Consider the following 14831-nt stretch of genomic DNA (forward strand, 5'->3'; position numbering starts at 1 on the left):
AAATTTTAAGAACAAAGGTTGTCTAAACCCTGATGCCTCCACAATGACATTTCTTGTTATCTTTTGTAATAAGGCAGTGTCTAGAGCCAGGGCTTACGCTGTGATCCTTGTGCAGACATGATAGAGGTGATTTCTTCTGCAGAGCTCTTGCAGTCTGAATTTTGGTTAGAGACACAGACAGCCGTGGGGGGAGCGGAGTGTTAAGGGTGTAGTGAGTCATTTATAAATGGTATAATAAGCTCACAGCACATCAGCTGGCTAATTGTTCTCAAGTGTTTTGTAGGTATTATGGCAAAGGTGGGCTTTGGGGAACAATTTAAGGGCTTTAGTCACTAATATCAAAGCATGTGTGTGTGGTATTTTTGGAACAGCCTCTCAGGTAAACTCCCAATAGCTTTTCTCTGACTCTTCACCTTATCTAACATTTCCAAGTCTTTGAAGTGATGCAATCTATCACTAAAATAGCATTTGATTAAATTTTATAGAAGGAAAGAATTGCTATGGCCTAAAACCCTAAAAGTGGCAGTTTCAGGTTTAAGTGGAAGCTCGAGAGCGAAGATTGTGGCTTTTTTTTTCACGGCATGAATAGAGGGTTTAAATAGGAGCATTGTATGCTAGTTTTTGAGAATATGGAAAATTTTAAAAAGTGGTAAGGGGTCTAAATCATGGCGTAGAGATTTAACTCGAGATGAAGCAGTTGCTACTTCAGCTGTAAGCCTAGAATTGTACTTAACGTGTAGTGGTTGTTACAGATGCAGATGCACGCTTGCAGCTGTTGTTGCTTTGCAGCTAAGGTTCAGTTATAACATTCCTAACAGCCAGGCTTTTGTTCAGTTGCCTTACTTATCTCAAAGTCTTCATCAGCTCAGATGATTTCCGTGAGAGGTGAAAATCAGAATCTGGAAGTCTCCAAGAGATGAGGACGGAGAGCAGTTGCAGCCAATTGATGCGTTCAAGTGTCAGCCAGTGTTTTTACAGACACTTTAAAATGTTGCCTCAGTAGCTTAGTTTTAGTGTCAAATGTTTCTATTTTTGTCTGTGTTAATTTATTGATTTTTTTTTAAATTTAATTTTTTTTTCCCCTCTAAGTTAATTTAATGTCGATCTAGGTTTGTATGTGATTAGCTGTGTTAAATATTCATAACGTTTGAGTCTGTTGTCTTCAGTGAAATTGCATGGGGGTGAATCTTGTTCACTGTGCCAACTTTGGAAGAAATAATTTTGAAGTGTATTACCTTGTTTGCTCAGCAGTCCGTTTAACATCCTTTGTCATATAGTTAACACGAGGCACAGTAGTCCTTTTCATCGTAATCTGTGCTGTGAATTGTTAGGCAGCAAACTTTCCAGTTGGATCGCTTTCATCTTTGTACATATGAATCTAATCCTTTCTTGGCTATATTTGTATCCGAGAGTGCCTGGTGCTTTAGAAATTGGTATCAAGAGCATTGCACAGACGAATGCCACACCACAGAAATCAAATTACATCTTCATAGAAATTGTGTGTTGTGATATGATTAAATGAACTAATTTTGAAGTTCCATCTCAGACTATAAATTTATTTTTTTTTATTAGGGTTATCTGCCTCACTTTCAAATTAAGCTACTAGAAGGTTCAATTTGGAGGATGCAATTCAGTGGCATTTTTGTAGTACCACGGAAAGGATTTCTATACGCACAACTTCTGAGAAGGTGGTAATTTGCTTCATCTAGAACTGTGGATTTTTTTTTTTTTTTTTTTTAAAGTTTACTGGAAGTTTAGGTTGTGATTATATTGTCATATTCTGAATAGGCTGGCAGAAAATCTGTGAAATACTGTTTTGTTTTGTTTATTTTTATAATCTCCAATCAAGTGACAGTATTTTTTTAACTCAACAGATATCTTTTGTGTGAAAAAAAGTTTTGCTGTTATTTACTGTTAGGTTTCTTTTAATTACATGTTACTAGTTTCTACAGTCTTTATTTGCTATTAGGGGTTTTGTACTTGTTTTTAAGCTTCTTATCACTCAGAAGTTTATTTCTAGTAGTTGGAATTCTGACATGGCTCAGTTTCAGAGTGCCAAGGGGCAATCTTGAGTATTTGTCACAAATCTTTGACAAGAAAAAAGTGGTACAAAGTACTGAGGCACAGAGAATCTCAAGAGTAGCATGAGATTGCCTGAAGAGTCTTTCTTACAGCAGAGACTTCAATGAGAATTTTGAAATTTCAGTCTTGCGTTGCATCTCTATGGCATTGTTCCTTTCCCGCTCATATATAAAGGTTTTACTGGTAAGAAGTCCTAAATTTCAGCAGTTTGTTCTGAAAAAGACACTCCCGAGGCATATATATGATGTGAGATGGAAACATTCAGTATGCAAATTTAATAAGTAGATTTTTCGATATTTATTGTGGTATTGCCAACTGCAGTGATGGTAACAGGTGTACTGAACCTTCCTGAGTCAGGAAGTCTGAAATGTTTCAGTCTGATCTTACTCCATGTCAGGGTTTGAAGTTGACAGAACTTCTACTCCTAATTCAGGTCGGTGCTTTAAAAAGCGTATTTCTTAGGAACTAATATCTGCGCATAGGAGTCTACCTTTAGATATTACAATCAAAAGGTCCATTTAAAATTTTTTTCAGTTACTTGATTCATCTATAGTAGGTAATTTTAATTTAATAAGAGGAGGTGGAGGTTTTGGAGGGCTTTTGCTGTTGTTATAACACGTTTTTGGTTCTGGGTACTTGAAGCACCTGCTAAAACATTTGCCTGACCTGGTCCTTATTTTGTTGTTTAGTTTAGAAACCTTTTTCTTCCCTTGTATGACTTTGCAGAAGACAACGACACATCTTTTCCATGGTGTCATCCAAGATAAACTTGAATTTTACCTCACTACCCACACTATCTGAAGCTGGCAAAGCACACGTTTGTAACTGATGTTCTGCTGAGATCCAAGAGGTGTAAAGGCCTCCGTGGTTTTTATACTTACATGGGGGAAGAGTATCTGTCTTCCCTTATGCAACTTCAAGGAATGGACACTTTGCAAACCCCGAGGTTGTTCTGTTGAGGCTTCCAGGGGGGGAGAGGCTGGGGTGTAATGGCAGTGGAGAAATGCCCAAGCCGAGTCCATTTGTTCTGCTGGTGAAAGCGGTTTTTCCTCCCTGCTGTCTCAGCCTGCCTGTGTCTTTCAATCCATTTTCTGCTCTTCTCTTTCCGTTCCTATTGCTGAAATGCAGAGCTCTTGTGACATAGGGCTTTTCTTATATTTCATTATCTTTATACGATGAATACTGTGTGTGGCTGTGGTCTCAGGTCAGTCAGGTATATTAAATCTATTACTCGCTTCGGGGTCCCCGAGGCTTTGTAATAGTGTGGGCTTGGAGTACGTTTGGCTGAGGTCAGGTTAGACCTTGGGATAAGTGGCAGCTGCTGAGACCGCTGGGCCATCAGGTTTTACAGACTGTCTCCAGCAGAGTAAACAGCCCCTCCTTTAGGATGATAGGAGAATCCCCCGTCGTGAAAACAACCCATTTTGCACTAGAAAAGAAGTGTTCTCCTGGCTTCTAGAGGCTGCTGACGTCTTAAAGCTTCTCAGTTGTTACTTCCCTTATTGCTTGTGCATTGCAGAGGTACCACTTTGAAAGACGTTTTCTGCAGGTAAGCAAAGGCAGACAATTTAATGCTAAAATTATGTATGTACAATGTTTTTGGAAGAGGAGAGGTCTTCACAATTAAAACTTAGTATGTGTAAAACCAGATGAAGTTGTATTTAGAGACAGAAACTGAAAGTTGAGGCCAGTGGAAACAAACAAAGGAAACCTGCTGGACAGCTGTGCCTGTGCTGATGGTAGGATGTAACTTGCAGTTCTGTCAAAACAATGGAGTACTTAATTTGGGTCATATCCTTTAGAATACATTTTTTAAAAGATGGAATTTAACCTTCTTGCTTTTGCTGTGCTGCACTCCAAAGGCAGCTCGTCTGAGCCTCGGGGCTCCTGCAGCAAACGGATTCCCTTCAGACCTGGAGTGGTGATCCAGCCCCTCCGTTTCAGTTCAGGTAAACTGGCATAATACCAGGCTGTGTCATGGTTGACCATCTGAGGCGTTCTAGCAATAGGGAAATAATCTGATGGGATACAGTTTGTTTAGTCAGCTTTTCAGGTTTTTTTTCTGTGACGCAAGGTTTTCTAGACAGGTGAAATGTTCTGCTTATGCAGGCAGCTTTGCTGATGGTTCTCCACTCAGTATTGACTTCTGTCACATTGCAGTTTTTATTCTCATTGCAGAGTTTAAAACAAGCCCACAGTCTGTGTGTCTGCTCTACATGCATTTAGTGGTGGTTGCAAATGGACGTGTTTGTGGATTTCACCCATATCATATTTGGATCTCTTGAGCTTTAGTACTTAATGAAAACGTTAACGTAAGTTGTGTTCCTGTATCCTGACCCAGGTTGTTTATTTACAGCCTCTGGTGTACTTTAGCATTCTGTCCAGTCAAAACTGATTCTCTAGCTAGTGAATTTGTGGTTACTTAAATTGAGAAACAGAAGTTGTTAAAGTCATCTTTGTGTTGGCCTGAAGACGTTGGGGGGGGAGTGTCGCGGTCACTGAGCTGATCAAAGGAGGTGCAGGCTCTGCTCCGGGGAGAGCCCAGGAGGCCAAGTCACTGTGGGACTGTTACCTGTACGCAGGTTGATAACCAGTAGCTTTATTTGCTAAGAAGTTTTTAGAAATGTTGAGCAGGTGCACATTGCATGGGTTGTGTTTAGAATCGGGGTTTAGACAGACAAACAGGTTTCCAAGTTAGCAATCGCTGCTTGTGCAGAGGAGTGCTACACCTGGGCAGTTCCTTTGCGTGAGGCAGCCCCTGAGATAGAGCACGAGAGTACCCCTGGGAGAGGGAAGGAAGCCCAAACTCCTTGTTCTGACTTCTTTCTTTTTATGAATTTGTAAGATGAGGACAGCAATTTTGTAATTCAAAGCTTTGGCTTCTCTCTGATGGTCATTACTGGAGATCCTTTAATTAAAAAGTTAAATAAATTCAAGTAACTCCTTGTAAAGATGAACTCAAATCTTGCTGTGCATATGCGAGTCATTCTTAAATGTTAGAAAGATCATGTGGTACAAGCAATCAAATGCTTAATAAACCAAGTCATTACTTTTATGGTAAATTGAAAAAAATTCTTCTGGGATTTCAACGGTAAATGAATCCTTGAAAATCAATAATTAGATTAGTAAAGGATGACATTTTAATATGCTGGCAGGAATATAGAGGGATTTGTCAGGGGAAGCAAAAACAGACTTTGCACTAAAGTGGCTTAGGTATATTTATAGTGCTAGTGATTTTGTGTGTGTGTGTGTGTGAAATCTTTGGACTATTTTAATATAATGTAAGGCTTTGAGCTTTAGCTAACTCAAGTTGCTCGTTTTATGAAGTTACATTAGTACCACACTGTGAAGTATTTTTAAATATTAGCATTACTGAGTATTAAAAGTATTTCATAAAAACATTTTTTTAGAACATTTTCTGTAGATGCTGTCAAAGGAATTGATGTTTAGTGTACAAAGAAATAAAACCCTGAGGGCTGTAAGGTACCTGTATGTTTCTGATCACCTCAGTTTTTGAGGGTATTTCTTGAGGATAAATTGTTGTCATTAAAACCTACTAAAAATAATGGTGCAGTTAATCCTTTCGGATAACAGGAAGCAGCATTACCTCCAGCCACGCTTTTGAACTGTCTGAAAGGATTTGCAATCGCGTATATTGTCTTCACAGACGTATGTCTTTAGAAATGCTGTACAGCACAGTGTTTTGCAAGTTCCTATGCTGATAAATTTCTCTCCATATGTAACCTTTGAAATCTAGTTTCTATTGTAATTCTAGCATGTAAACACTAGATTCAATTTTGTATTCCTCTAATGAATGAAACAGGATGGAAATGAGTTTGCAATTGCTAATGATGAGCTTTTTTTACTGTTCTTAATACTCGTGGGTATGTCTTTTCTTCAGGGATTTCAAAATTGTATTAGTACCTTTTTTAATTGTTTTTTTCCACATGCTGTTTACAATTAAACTGCAAGCATGGGAGACTATGCGTGCATGTGCTTTTAGGTTGCTTTGCTGAACTAAATACAGCGGAGCGATCTTACTTTAAAGGATGCTCGCTTTTCCTTGTCCCCCACCTGTCTCCTTGCGCCTTCACAGTAACTGAGACAGCAGAAGCCACTGGTGAGATTATTTCAGTGTGTTCTGTGGAGATTTGACATTTGTCAGAGGGTCGTTACGAGGAGTTTTGTTTGGGAGACAGTCCAGCTCCTTACACGAGTCGTGTTACAACTGGTAGTTTTTTCCTGAGTGTCAGTGAAAAGGCCAAGAATAGACAAAATCGCAGGTAAGAATGCGCGTGTGTGTGTTTGTAAGAACTTTGTGCACCTTTTAATGCTGGAAATTGTTTCGTATTAAAAGATGAGAGAGAGGTGTGAGTGTGAAACCCCTGCTATGAAGAACTACGGGAAAAAATCCACCAAAGCAGATTAGGAAAGCAAACAGGTGAATTGGAGCCAATCTGACCCTTAAGACTCTCTAATGCTGTGTTTCATTCTGACACAGTGGGGAGTATCGGGGTGTCAGTCCGGGCTTCTCGATGTTCCTCATCTCTGCCTGGGTTTGCTCTGTTTTGTACTCTGCAAGGGAAGGGGGAGATGGTGAAGATGGGTGTTTTGATATGCACGGCAGCTGAGGAAGAGTTATTGTCGTGGCTCCAGAATTACGTATATTGTGCCAACTCAGAATTGTTGTTAAAATACAGGGGAGAGGGGTACTTCTACCCTATCGTTTTAATAGACGTTTCTGTAGCTGATTTTTCAACTAAGACTAATAATAAGAAAAACTACAGTTGAGCCAAAAATGACAAATGTTACTGATTTAAAATAATACTTGCATATTTTTAAATATTAAATGGAATTAGATAAATCGGAAGCATGTAAATATCTGATTCTAAATCTTTGCATCATTATTTCCAAGAAGTAATTTTGCTATGAGCTATTAAAACTCAAAGAAATGTATTATTCCCTTTGAGATGATCTGTACCCCAGCTGTGTCATACATCTCTTGGCTTGTTTCCTTTTTGCTGTAGATGTACATACATATATATATATGTGTGCTGTGTGACTGTACAATTACTGCCGTGTTAAACTGCTTGTTTTAAAATACATATATACACATACACACATATATATGTAAAATACATGTATATATGTATTTTAAAACAAGCAGTTTAACACGGCAGTAATTGTACAGTCACACAGTTTAGGGCTTTGTACAATATGTAATTTTAAGAATGTCAATGTGGTTCTTAGCGAATTTTATAAACACTTTTCTGAATCTGTTATCAGCACTTCCCATCCTAAGAGAAACTGCACATTTTTCAGTGATTGTTCCACGGGTTACATTTTTGTCTGCCGTTTGTTCTGGATTGATGTAATCTTGATTCTACTAAAATTTCAAGGGCTGTTGACGCGTTTCACATAGCCTAGGATTGCCTGTTCTCCAAATATATGGATCATGCATCAACAGTACTAAGTAGCCTTACTGTTTTGCCTAAAAGCCTAGCTAATTTATTTAATATTCTCTCTTTAAAGAGAGGTCTCTGGAAGGGGTAGCGTATTTTAGGATGCTCCTTCTCTTTAAAGGGAAACTCAGAATTGAATAGCAGTACTTGTTGATCAGTGATATTATTGTAGCCAAAGGATGCATGGGTGGTTTAATAGGAAGTTTTTGCTTCAAGTTTCTTGATGAAATGTAGTGTTCTACAGAGCTGTGTGAAGAGTGTAGTTTTTTATTCTGAAATGCACTTGTACACTTTATTTGAAAGGTCTGAATGGATCATAAATACATTTAAGAAATAAATGATACGTCACATGTTTTCACGTCTTGTCTCAGATGACTTTTATGTAACTGTGCTGATAAAGGTGTGTTCGTTTGGGAGTGGGTGGGGTTTTTTCCTCTTATCATGATTGCTCTAAATAGTCTGGCTTGTATGTAATTGCCCAGAGCAGGAAAACCTTCCAGCATGCGTTTTGTGTTTATGCTTTATCCATACATGATGTAGGGCACTGTAGGCAAACTCCTCTTATAATTTTCCTGTGGGAAACTTGAGCCCTAAAAGGAAACGAACACAGCGAAAGGGCTGGATATCACAAGGGATTCACTTTTATTTTTAGAATTGAACTATATTGCCATATTTGGACTGAAAGTATGCTGTATCAATGCACTATTGTATCAAATTGCAGCTGTTTAACCATTCTGAATTTGTTTAAATTATTCAGGTTTTTTCCACAAATACTATTTATTTATGAATGTTCTTGGTAAGTGCTAACTCCAGGTAACACATTCTGCGGGCAGCTTTTCTTGTGAGACGTTAACAAGTACATTGCTTTGAAAGTGGATTTTGTGCTATTTCCTTAAGGTCTCAGTAACAGGTGTAATTCTTACCGAAACCTTCTCACAGCTGTTTGGTCGAAGACAAATGCAGGAAATGCATTCTGTGTAAAAGTCAGTGTAAATATTGCCTATTAAAAGTAAACTTGGGAATGCCATCAACCTGCAAAATAGACCTGGTGACACGGTATCCTATTGACATGAAAATAGCTTTCAAAAGACCTTTTAATATTTTTGGATGTACTTAAAACATACAGATCTGCTCAAAATAACTTATCCCCATCGTGTAATATTACCCTTGTTGCTGCCCCTGAAAGTTTTGGAGAGTTTTGGCTTTTTCTGCTCATTGCAACTGCTGAAAGCTGTCGGCTGGCTTGTTGCTCTCTTGAACGGCTTGTCTATGCCTCGCACAGAGATGCCTTGCGACAACATGGCACGTGCTGATCTGACCCTGGGCGAAGCAGGTAAAATTCCACTGATCGACTGAGTCTCTAGACCCTTCTCACAGTAATCTCTGACCGTGTGACACAAGCCTTGCAAAGTCAGTGGGACCTTCCTAAGAAATAATTGCCCTGTGAAAACCGATCCACTGTGGCAAGAGTGAGAATCAAGCAGCATTTGGTTTTTGTGGTGGATGTGTCGGATAACTCACCCCAATGAGCAAACTTCCATATTTTGAATCATTCTGGGGGTGGGGGCAGGGGGGAATCTAAAGTTTGGACCTCACCATTTTTTCCATTTTTATGTTGTTTTTGAAATCAGCCTGAGTCTAGGTAAAGGCTGTATGTTTTATGCCCCCATCAGATTTCTCCAGTAGCCTGGTGAGACAGGAGTTGATCTTCGAGTGGCAAGCCATTTCCAGCAGGCGACTTCCTCTGCTTCTCTGGAGATTTCTTATTTCTGTTTTTTTTCCATCACCAATCTTGTCCCTTCAGCAATTCTTTGCTGCTGCTTCTTCATCCTCTTGGGTTTATGTAGAGGATTAGGAGGAATAAACCTGAGCTGCTGAAAACTGCAAGTAGATCAGCCCCATGAAGAGGTACTAGGAACTCCAGCTCTTCCATGTCTTTTAATTGTGGCTTAAGCTACATAAAAAGTCTCTAAAGTAACACAGTCTCAGTCTGAAGACTTTAATCGAGGTTGTAACTTCATGATATGGTTTGCAGATCCTGGGATGGTCCCCGGAAGATCACAAAAACACAAGGAAAATGTCTTTTAAGTGTGTCCAGTTTAGGAGGTGGGAACCAATATGCTTTTATATACAGGCTGATACAATAGATGAGCTTTTATCTGCTGGACTGCATCCTGGTTTCCATAATTACTCATGTAGTTTCTTTTTAAATCAGCTGAAGAGGAAGGTTTCCGTAGAACTCTCCTAATATTTTGAAGTCCATAAAAGAGGGGGAGGAAGGGTATGTTCTTAGTCTGAGCATCTACATTTTCCTGCTTTCCTTTGGAGCAGTGAACTGTTGTGAGAATTTTAATCTTCACTACACTTGCCTCAGTTCTCATGGCTGTTTTCCATTCTGTTTTCTTTATTACTTTCTTTTTCTTCCTGTCATTCTTAGCTTTCTATTTTTCAATCCCAGTTTGTGAAGGGTGTGGGTTCAGAAGGGTTTCCTTCAGTTCCCAGTCCCCTGAAAGCATGAGAAATTGCCCATTGAGCCAATTCTCACAGCAAGGTATAAAAATAGGAGTAAAGAAAAGGTTACACAATGCCTGGATTGCAGCAGTTTGTACTAATGGGGAGATTTCAAAGCCATGGTTTGAAAAACATTTTTTAAACCTTATCATTTCCGTTAATTTTTCTCTCCCCAAGCTGTGTTTCAGCTGCAGGAACTAGCATTACAGATTACTTGAAGAATTGTACTGAAACATAGGAGTCAAGTGCTGAACAAGTCACGCAAAGCCAGAGACCGACCACTAATTAGTGCTCTTTAGCCATAATGAGTGGTTTATTTGAGAAGCCTATCCTCAGAGTTGCCAACCAGATGCTTTGGTCTCTGCTATTAAGTGGATTAAAAGGCAAGTGGATTTCAGATTATTTTGCCATTGCAGCAGAACACAGGTAGCACTCAGGAAACCCACTTGTTTGGTACCACAAATTGCTGTCAGCCCTGAACAGTACCCATGCTCTTGCAAAGCAGAGTACTTTACTGTAATTCAGTCTTGCAAACTTTTAAGCAAAAGTTATCAGTAAGACTGTATTCACATGGTTTAAAGTTTTCAGAATTGTTTCTGAGCATTGTCTTTCTCTACTTGCAAAACTAGCTGAAGCTAACAGCCAGCCATTCTCTTACTTGTCTTTTGTTGACTTAGAAGGCTTGTATTTATATGAAATTTATTTAGCATTGGATTTTGTTTGTTTCTGATTTTCTTATAATGAGACGGACCTCTTTGGCATGTTAATTATTATCAAATGGAAATGCTGAACAGTACTTTTGCTATAATTTCCAAAACAATCCAATAACTTTGATTCTAATAGCAGTGTAATGCTTTCCTAATAAAATGTCTGTATTAAGCCACAGAGAGGAGCATTAACCTTGGATTAAAATCAGAAGAGAAAAATCAAGCACATTGTGGTAATTTTGTTCTCGTTTGCAAAATCATTTTGTGAAGGAAAAGATTAACTAAAAGCTGTATTTAATGATCTTCACACTGATTACATCGTGTAATTTTATACTAACTTTTTACTTCTAGCCTTTTTTCCGTTTGTCTAACAGAAACATGGGTTATTTGGATATAGTAAAACTTTTTTAAAAATAAAACATCTCTTCCGTTTTGCTTCCACAGAGCATCTTGTATGTTTGCAGTGTTAACCTGGGCACGGTTACGTGGTAATCTCACGTGTGAAGACGACTGGCTTTTTTATTTGTGTGTTCAGTCACTGCCAGGGAAGCCACCTACCAAGGGCACCTTTGACCCTTTCATTAGCAGTGGTTGCTTAATGATTATTGTGGCGTCTTTTCAGATGGTTCCCACTAATAAGGAGCTCTGGCTCTCATTAGCTGCCCAGGAAAGTAATCTTTTAAATAGTAGAAAGAGGGACCAAAAGAAATACCTGCGGACAAACAGAGGGCTTTTGTTTCTGTTTTATTTTGGCGATTTGGGTAATAGCAATTGTTACAGTAATCAGCTAGATAACAGCTGGGTCATGACTGCCTCAAAAGGTACAAGACGTTATGGTGAAACACATCTATACAAAATCTGAGATCTGATTAATCAGAAACCACAAAATATGGCATAAAATTGTTGAAACAGTTCTGAAATTGTCGAGGTCAATTCAGATTTTTTTAAATTCAATATGGTGAGCACAATTTCGGATTCAAAAGGCACACTAAAATTGCCTATTAGATGCTGGGTAAATTAAGTGTTTTAAAGAGAGCTTGAGTGAGTGATTTCTGTTGCATGCTACTCATAGAATAACTTAGGTTGGGAGGGACTTCTGGAGGTCATCTAGTCCTACCATCTGCTCAAAGCAGGTCTTATCAGATCAGGTTGCTTACAGCCCTGTTGAGTCGAGTCTTGAAGACCTGCGATAATGGAGACTTTACAGCCTTTACAGCTGTATGGATGGAACCCATTTCCATCCATATGGAAGAAGCTGCTTAGTCTTCCAACTCATGTAAACGTTCCTAGTAAAGTAAAGGTTTTGGGAACGGCGTCAAATCTTTTGACAGCTATTTTCTGTATGTCCTTTAGTAATTTTTTCATTTGTCACTGGCGTGTGCTTTTAAAATATGTATTTCTTATTGTCATTTTCTGTATTAAAGGAGGACATATGATGTGTATGAACTATTTCCATTGGCTTCCTAAATAAGCAAATTACTTCATTTGCTAATGGGGGAGGCTAGTTTTTTATATTTTCAGAGGATACTTTTCTTTGCAATGCTGTGAGCTCTGGCTTACGTGACTACACTAGAAATGGTTCCAAACTGAACTGAATGAGATGGATCAGAATATCTCAGTCACGTGTCTGATATTGGCAGAGACCCGAGATGACCTCAGTGTGGGAATGGCACCTGCTTATTTTCCCATTCGGAACGTGAATCTGTAGGAGAGGGCAAATTAGGTCAAGCTGGACATTGTTGACAAGTGCTTATGGTTTCTCATGATGTGCCTGACACAAACCTCTTCCTTTCATATTCTGGAAACCTTTCAGGATAGTTCTCCAAGGTAGGACTAGGATTTAGGTTCCTTCTAAGCCATCCTCAGCAATACTGACAATTCCTAATAGGGTGGGCTATTTGAGGCCAATATTGCCAACTAATTTCAGGGAGATCATTTGGTGTTTAAATCACCCAGTTAAAAGTCGGGAGGAAAAGGCCCTAAGTTTCCCTTCTACTCTTTACTGTATTTAATTGCTATGCTTTGTCAAATTTCTTTCATCTCTACCAGGAGTTTTCACTGCCTTTTGTGTAGGACTTGCCCTTGATGCAGACTTGCTTGGTGTTTCTTCCAATGGGTCTTTTCAGTCCATTGTTCACATTTACTGGTTTTCTTAATTGTATGCTATTTGTTATTATTCAGCTTTCCAAATGTTGAAGGCATCTGAAACTGATTGCAGCAGGGCAACGTAGAGAACAAAGTTCCGTCTTCCTCATGCTGAAATGCCCAGCTCATACAGGCAACTGTCCCTGCATGATACTATGTTTTACTATACGATTCTGTCTTTCCTGGGCTCGTACTCAGTTTGCTACTTTTCCATTGCCTAATTCTGTGGAGGGGATGAAGAGCAGTTTCTCTAGCTGAAACTAAGGGACAGAATTTTGGACAGCATGCAGCTGCTTACAATTGACTGTTACTCATCCACAGTTGTGAGATAAAAGAAATGTGACTGGGCAGTATTTGCGTTCAGAAGTCTCCAAGGGAAGGCTGCTGTCTGCATTGCAATGTCCTGGAACACGTTTGCGTGTGTGCTTTTTCTGCCACTTACTGACCGTTCCCAGATGTGCTTAGGTAACCAAATCTATCAAGATTGTGATCTGGAGCTGCCAGCCTGCAGGCAGTCTGTTCTGGTTGAGTAGGCTGTGTTTTGTTAAATTTAGAACAGTGCACGGAACACAACGCCAATCTCCTAACTCTCAGTCCTAGCATATTGTAATTTATATTCTTTTGATGTGTTTTAATTTACCTTTTTTTTTTTTTTTCTAATAGGAGTCTCCGCAAGACAGTGCTATCACCCGAGACATCAATCGAACGTTCCCTGCTCATGATTATTTTAAAGATACTGGGGGAGATGGCCAGGACTCCCTGTACAAAATATGCAAGGTATTCTTTAAATTCTTCTTGACTGGTTTTGGTAACTTGTATTTAACATCATTAACAGATGTAACTGTTACCTGAGAAGAATGTGTATGTATTACAGCTAACTGTGTCATGGAGACAGACTCTGGCGTTAGGCTCAGTCTGGTCCTTCATTGTAGATGTTTAGCTGGTTATAGTGCCCTTCAGGTAGGAGACCTAAAGTAATAAGCCCTTCTGGATTCCTGAACACTAAGGTGTTTGGTACAGAGACTTACGTGATTCCAGACATGTCAGCCTGGATCAAGCTGGACAAATTATATGCTGTGATGGAGATGAGGGCTAGTTCCATACTGATCAAGAGCAGCTCACCTTTGGTGGCAGCACGCTCCCTACTTGTCAGTATTGTCTAAGTTGTGCTGGCAAAGTTAGGGACACGTGCAGGAAATCATGCTGATGTTGCCTCTTGAAAAATAAATCTGCTGATGCTGGGTGTGTCCTTTATATGTAATGTACACCATAAGCTGTTGTTGTCATACATAGTTGTCTTTAAAACTGGAGATAACTATGTACTTCCCATAAATATTACAAAGCCATAGACATGTATTGAAGTTGCTTATTAAAAGGAAGAAATTAGCAAAAATTGACAGCTTGTTGTTGTGTTCAGTTGTCTCAACTGGAATGTTTTAAGCTTCCAGCACTCTTTCTTCTGTGTTCCTAGTGTTTCTCCGTCTTCCTAATGTCCCTGTAGCACCTGTTTAGAGGTAAAAGCACGCAGATAAGTAGTTTAATAGGCTGCAGCGGTCTTGGTGCATCACTGTAACCAGCCACTGCCACTATATATCACAGTCTGATTTTTTTCATACAGGTTATCCCTTCATTGGAATGGCAACTGATGCACCCCGTGCAGATTTTACGGAGCTATGTTCAGTGCAGTGTTTTGTTTTCTTTGTGTTTGTAGCTTGAGACAGATATGCTGTAAAGTCCTGATTCTCTTTCTAGGCCTACTCTGTCTATGATGAAGAGATTGGCTACTGTCAAGGCCAGTCGTTTCTTGCTGCTGTGCTGCTTCTACATGTAAGTGGTGGTCCCCTCCCCCCCCGGTTGTTTTAAGCTTAAGAATAAATACAGCTCCACTTGCCTAGAACAAGCATGGATAACTCCTGAACTAGTA

The 14831-nt window shown here is 39.3% G+C and overlaps 1 protein-coding gene across 1 annotated transcript in view; it reads left to right on the top strand.

Moving 5' to 3' along the window:
• The window catches only part of RABGAP1 (RAB GTPase activating protein 1), a 69475-nt gene that overhangs the window by 36224 nt on the left and 18420 nt on the right, over positions 1 to 14831 (top strand). Inside the window, exons 13-14 of the mRNA XM_075520128.1 lie at positions 13571 to 13684; positions 14660 to 14734. Coding sequence (XP_075376243.1) covers positions 13571 to 13684; positions 14660 to 14734 — 189 coding nt within the window. The remainder of the gene's footprint in view (positions 1 to 13570; positions 13685 to 14659; positions 14735 to 14831) is intronic.

This window comes from Mycteria americana, chromosome 17, assembly GCF_035582795.1.
Source record: "Mycteria americana isolate JAX WOST 10 ecotype Jacksonville Zoo and Gardens chromosome 17, USCA_MyAme_1.0, whole genome shotgun sequence".
Lineage (NCBI taxonomy): Eukaryota > Metazoa > Chordata > Aves > Ciconiiformes > Ciconiidae > Mycteria > Mycteria americana.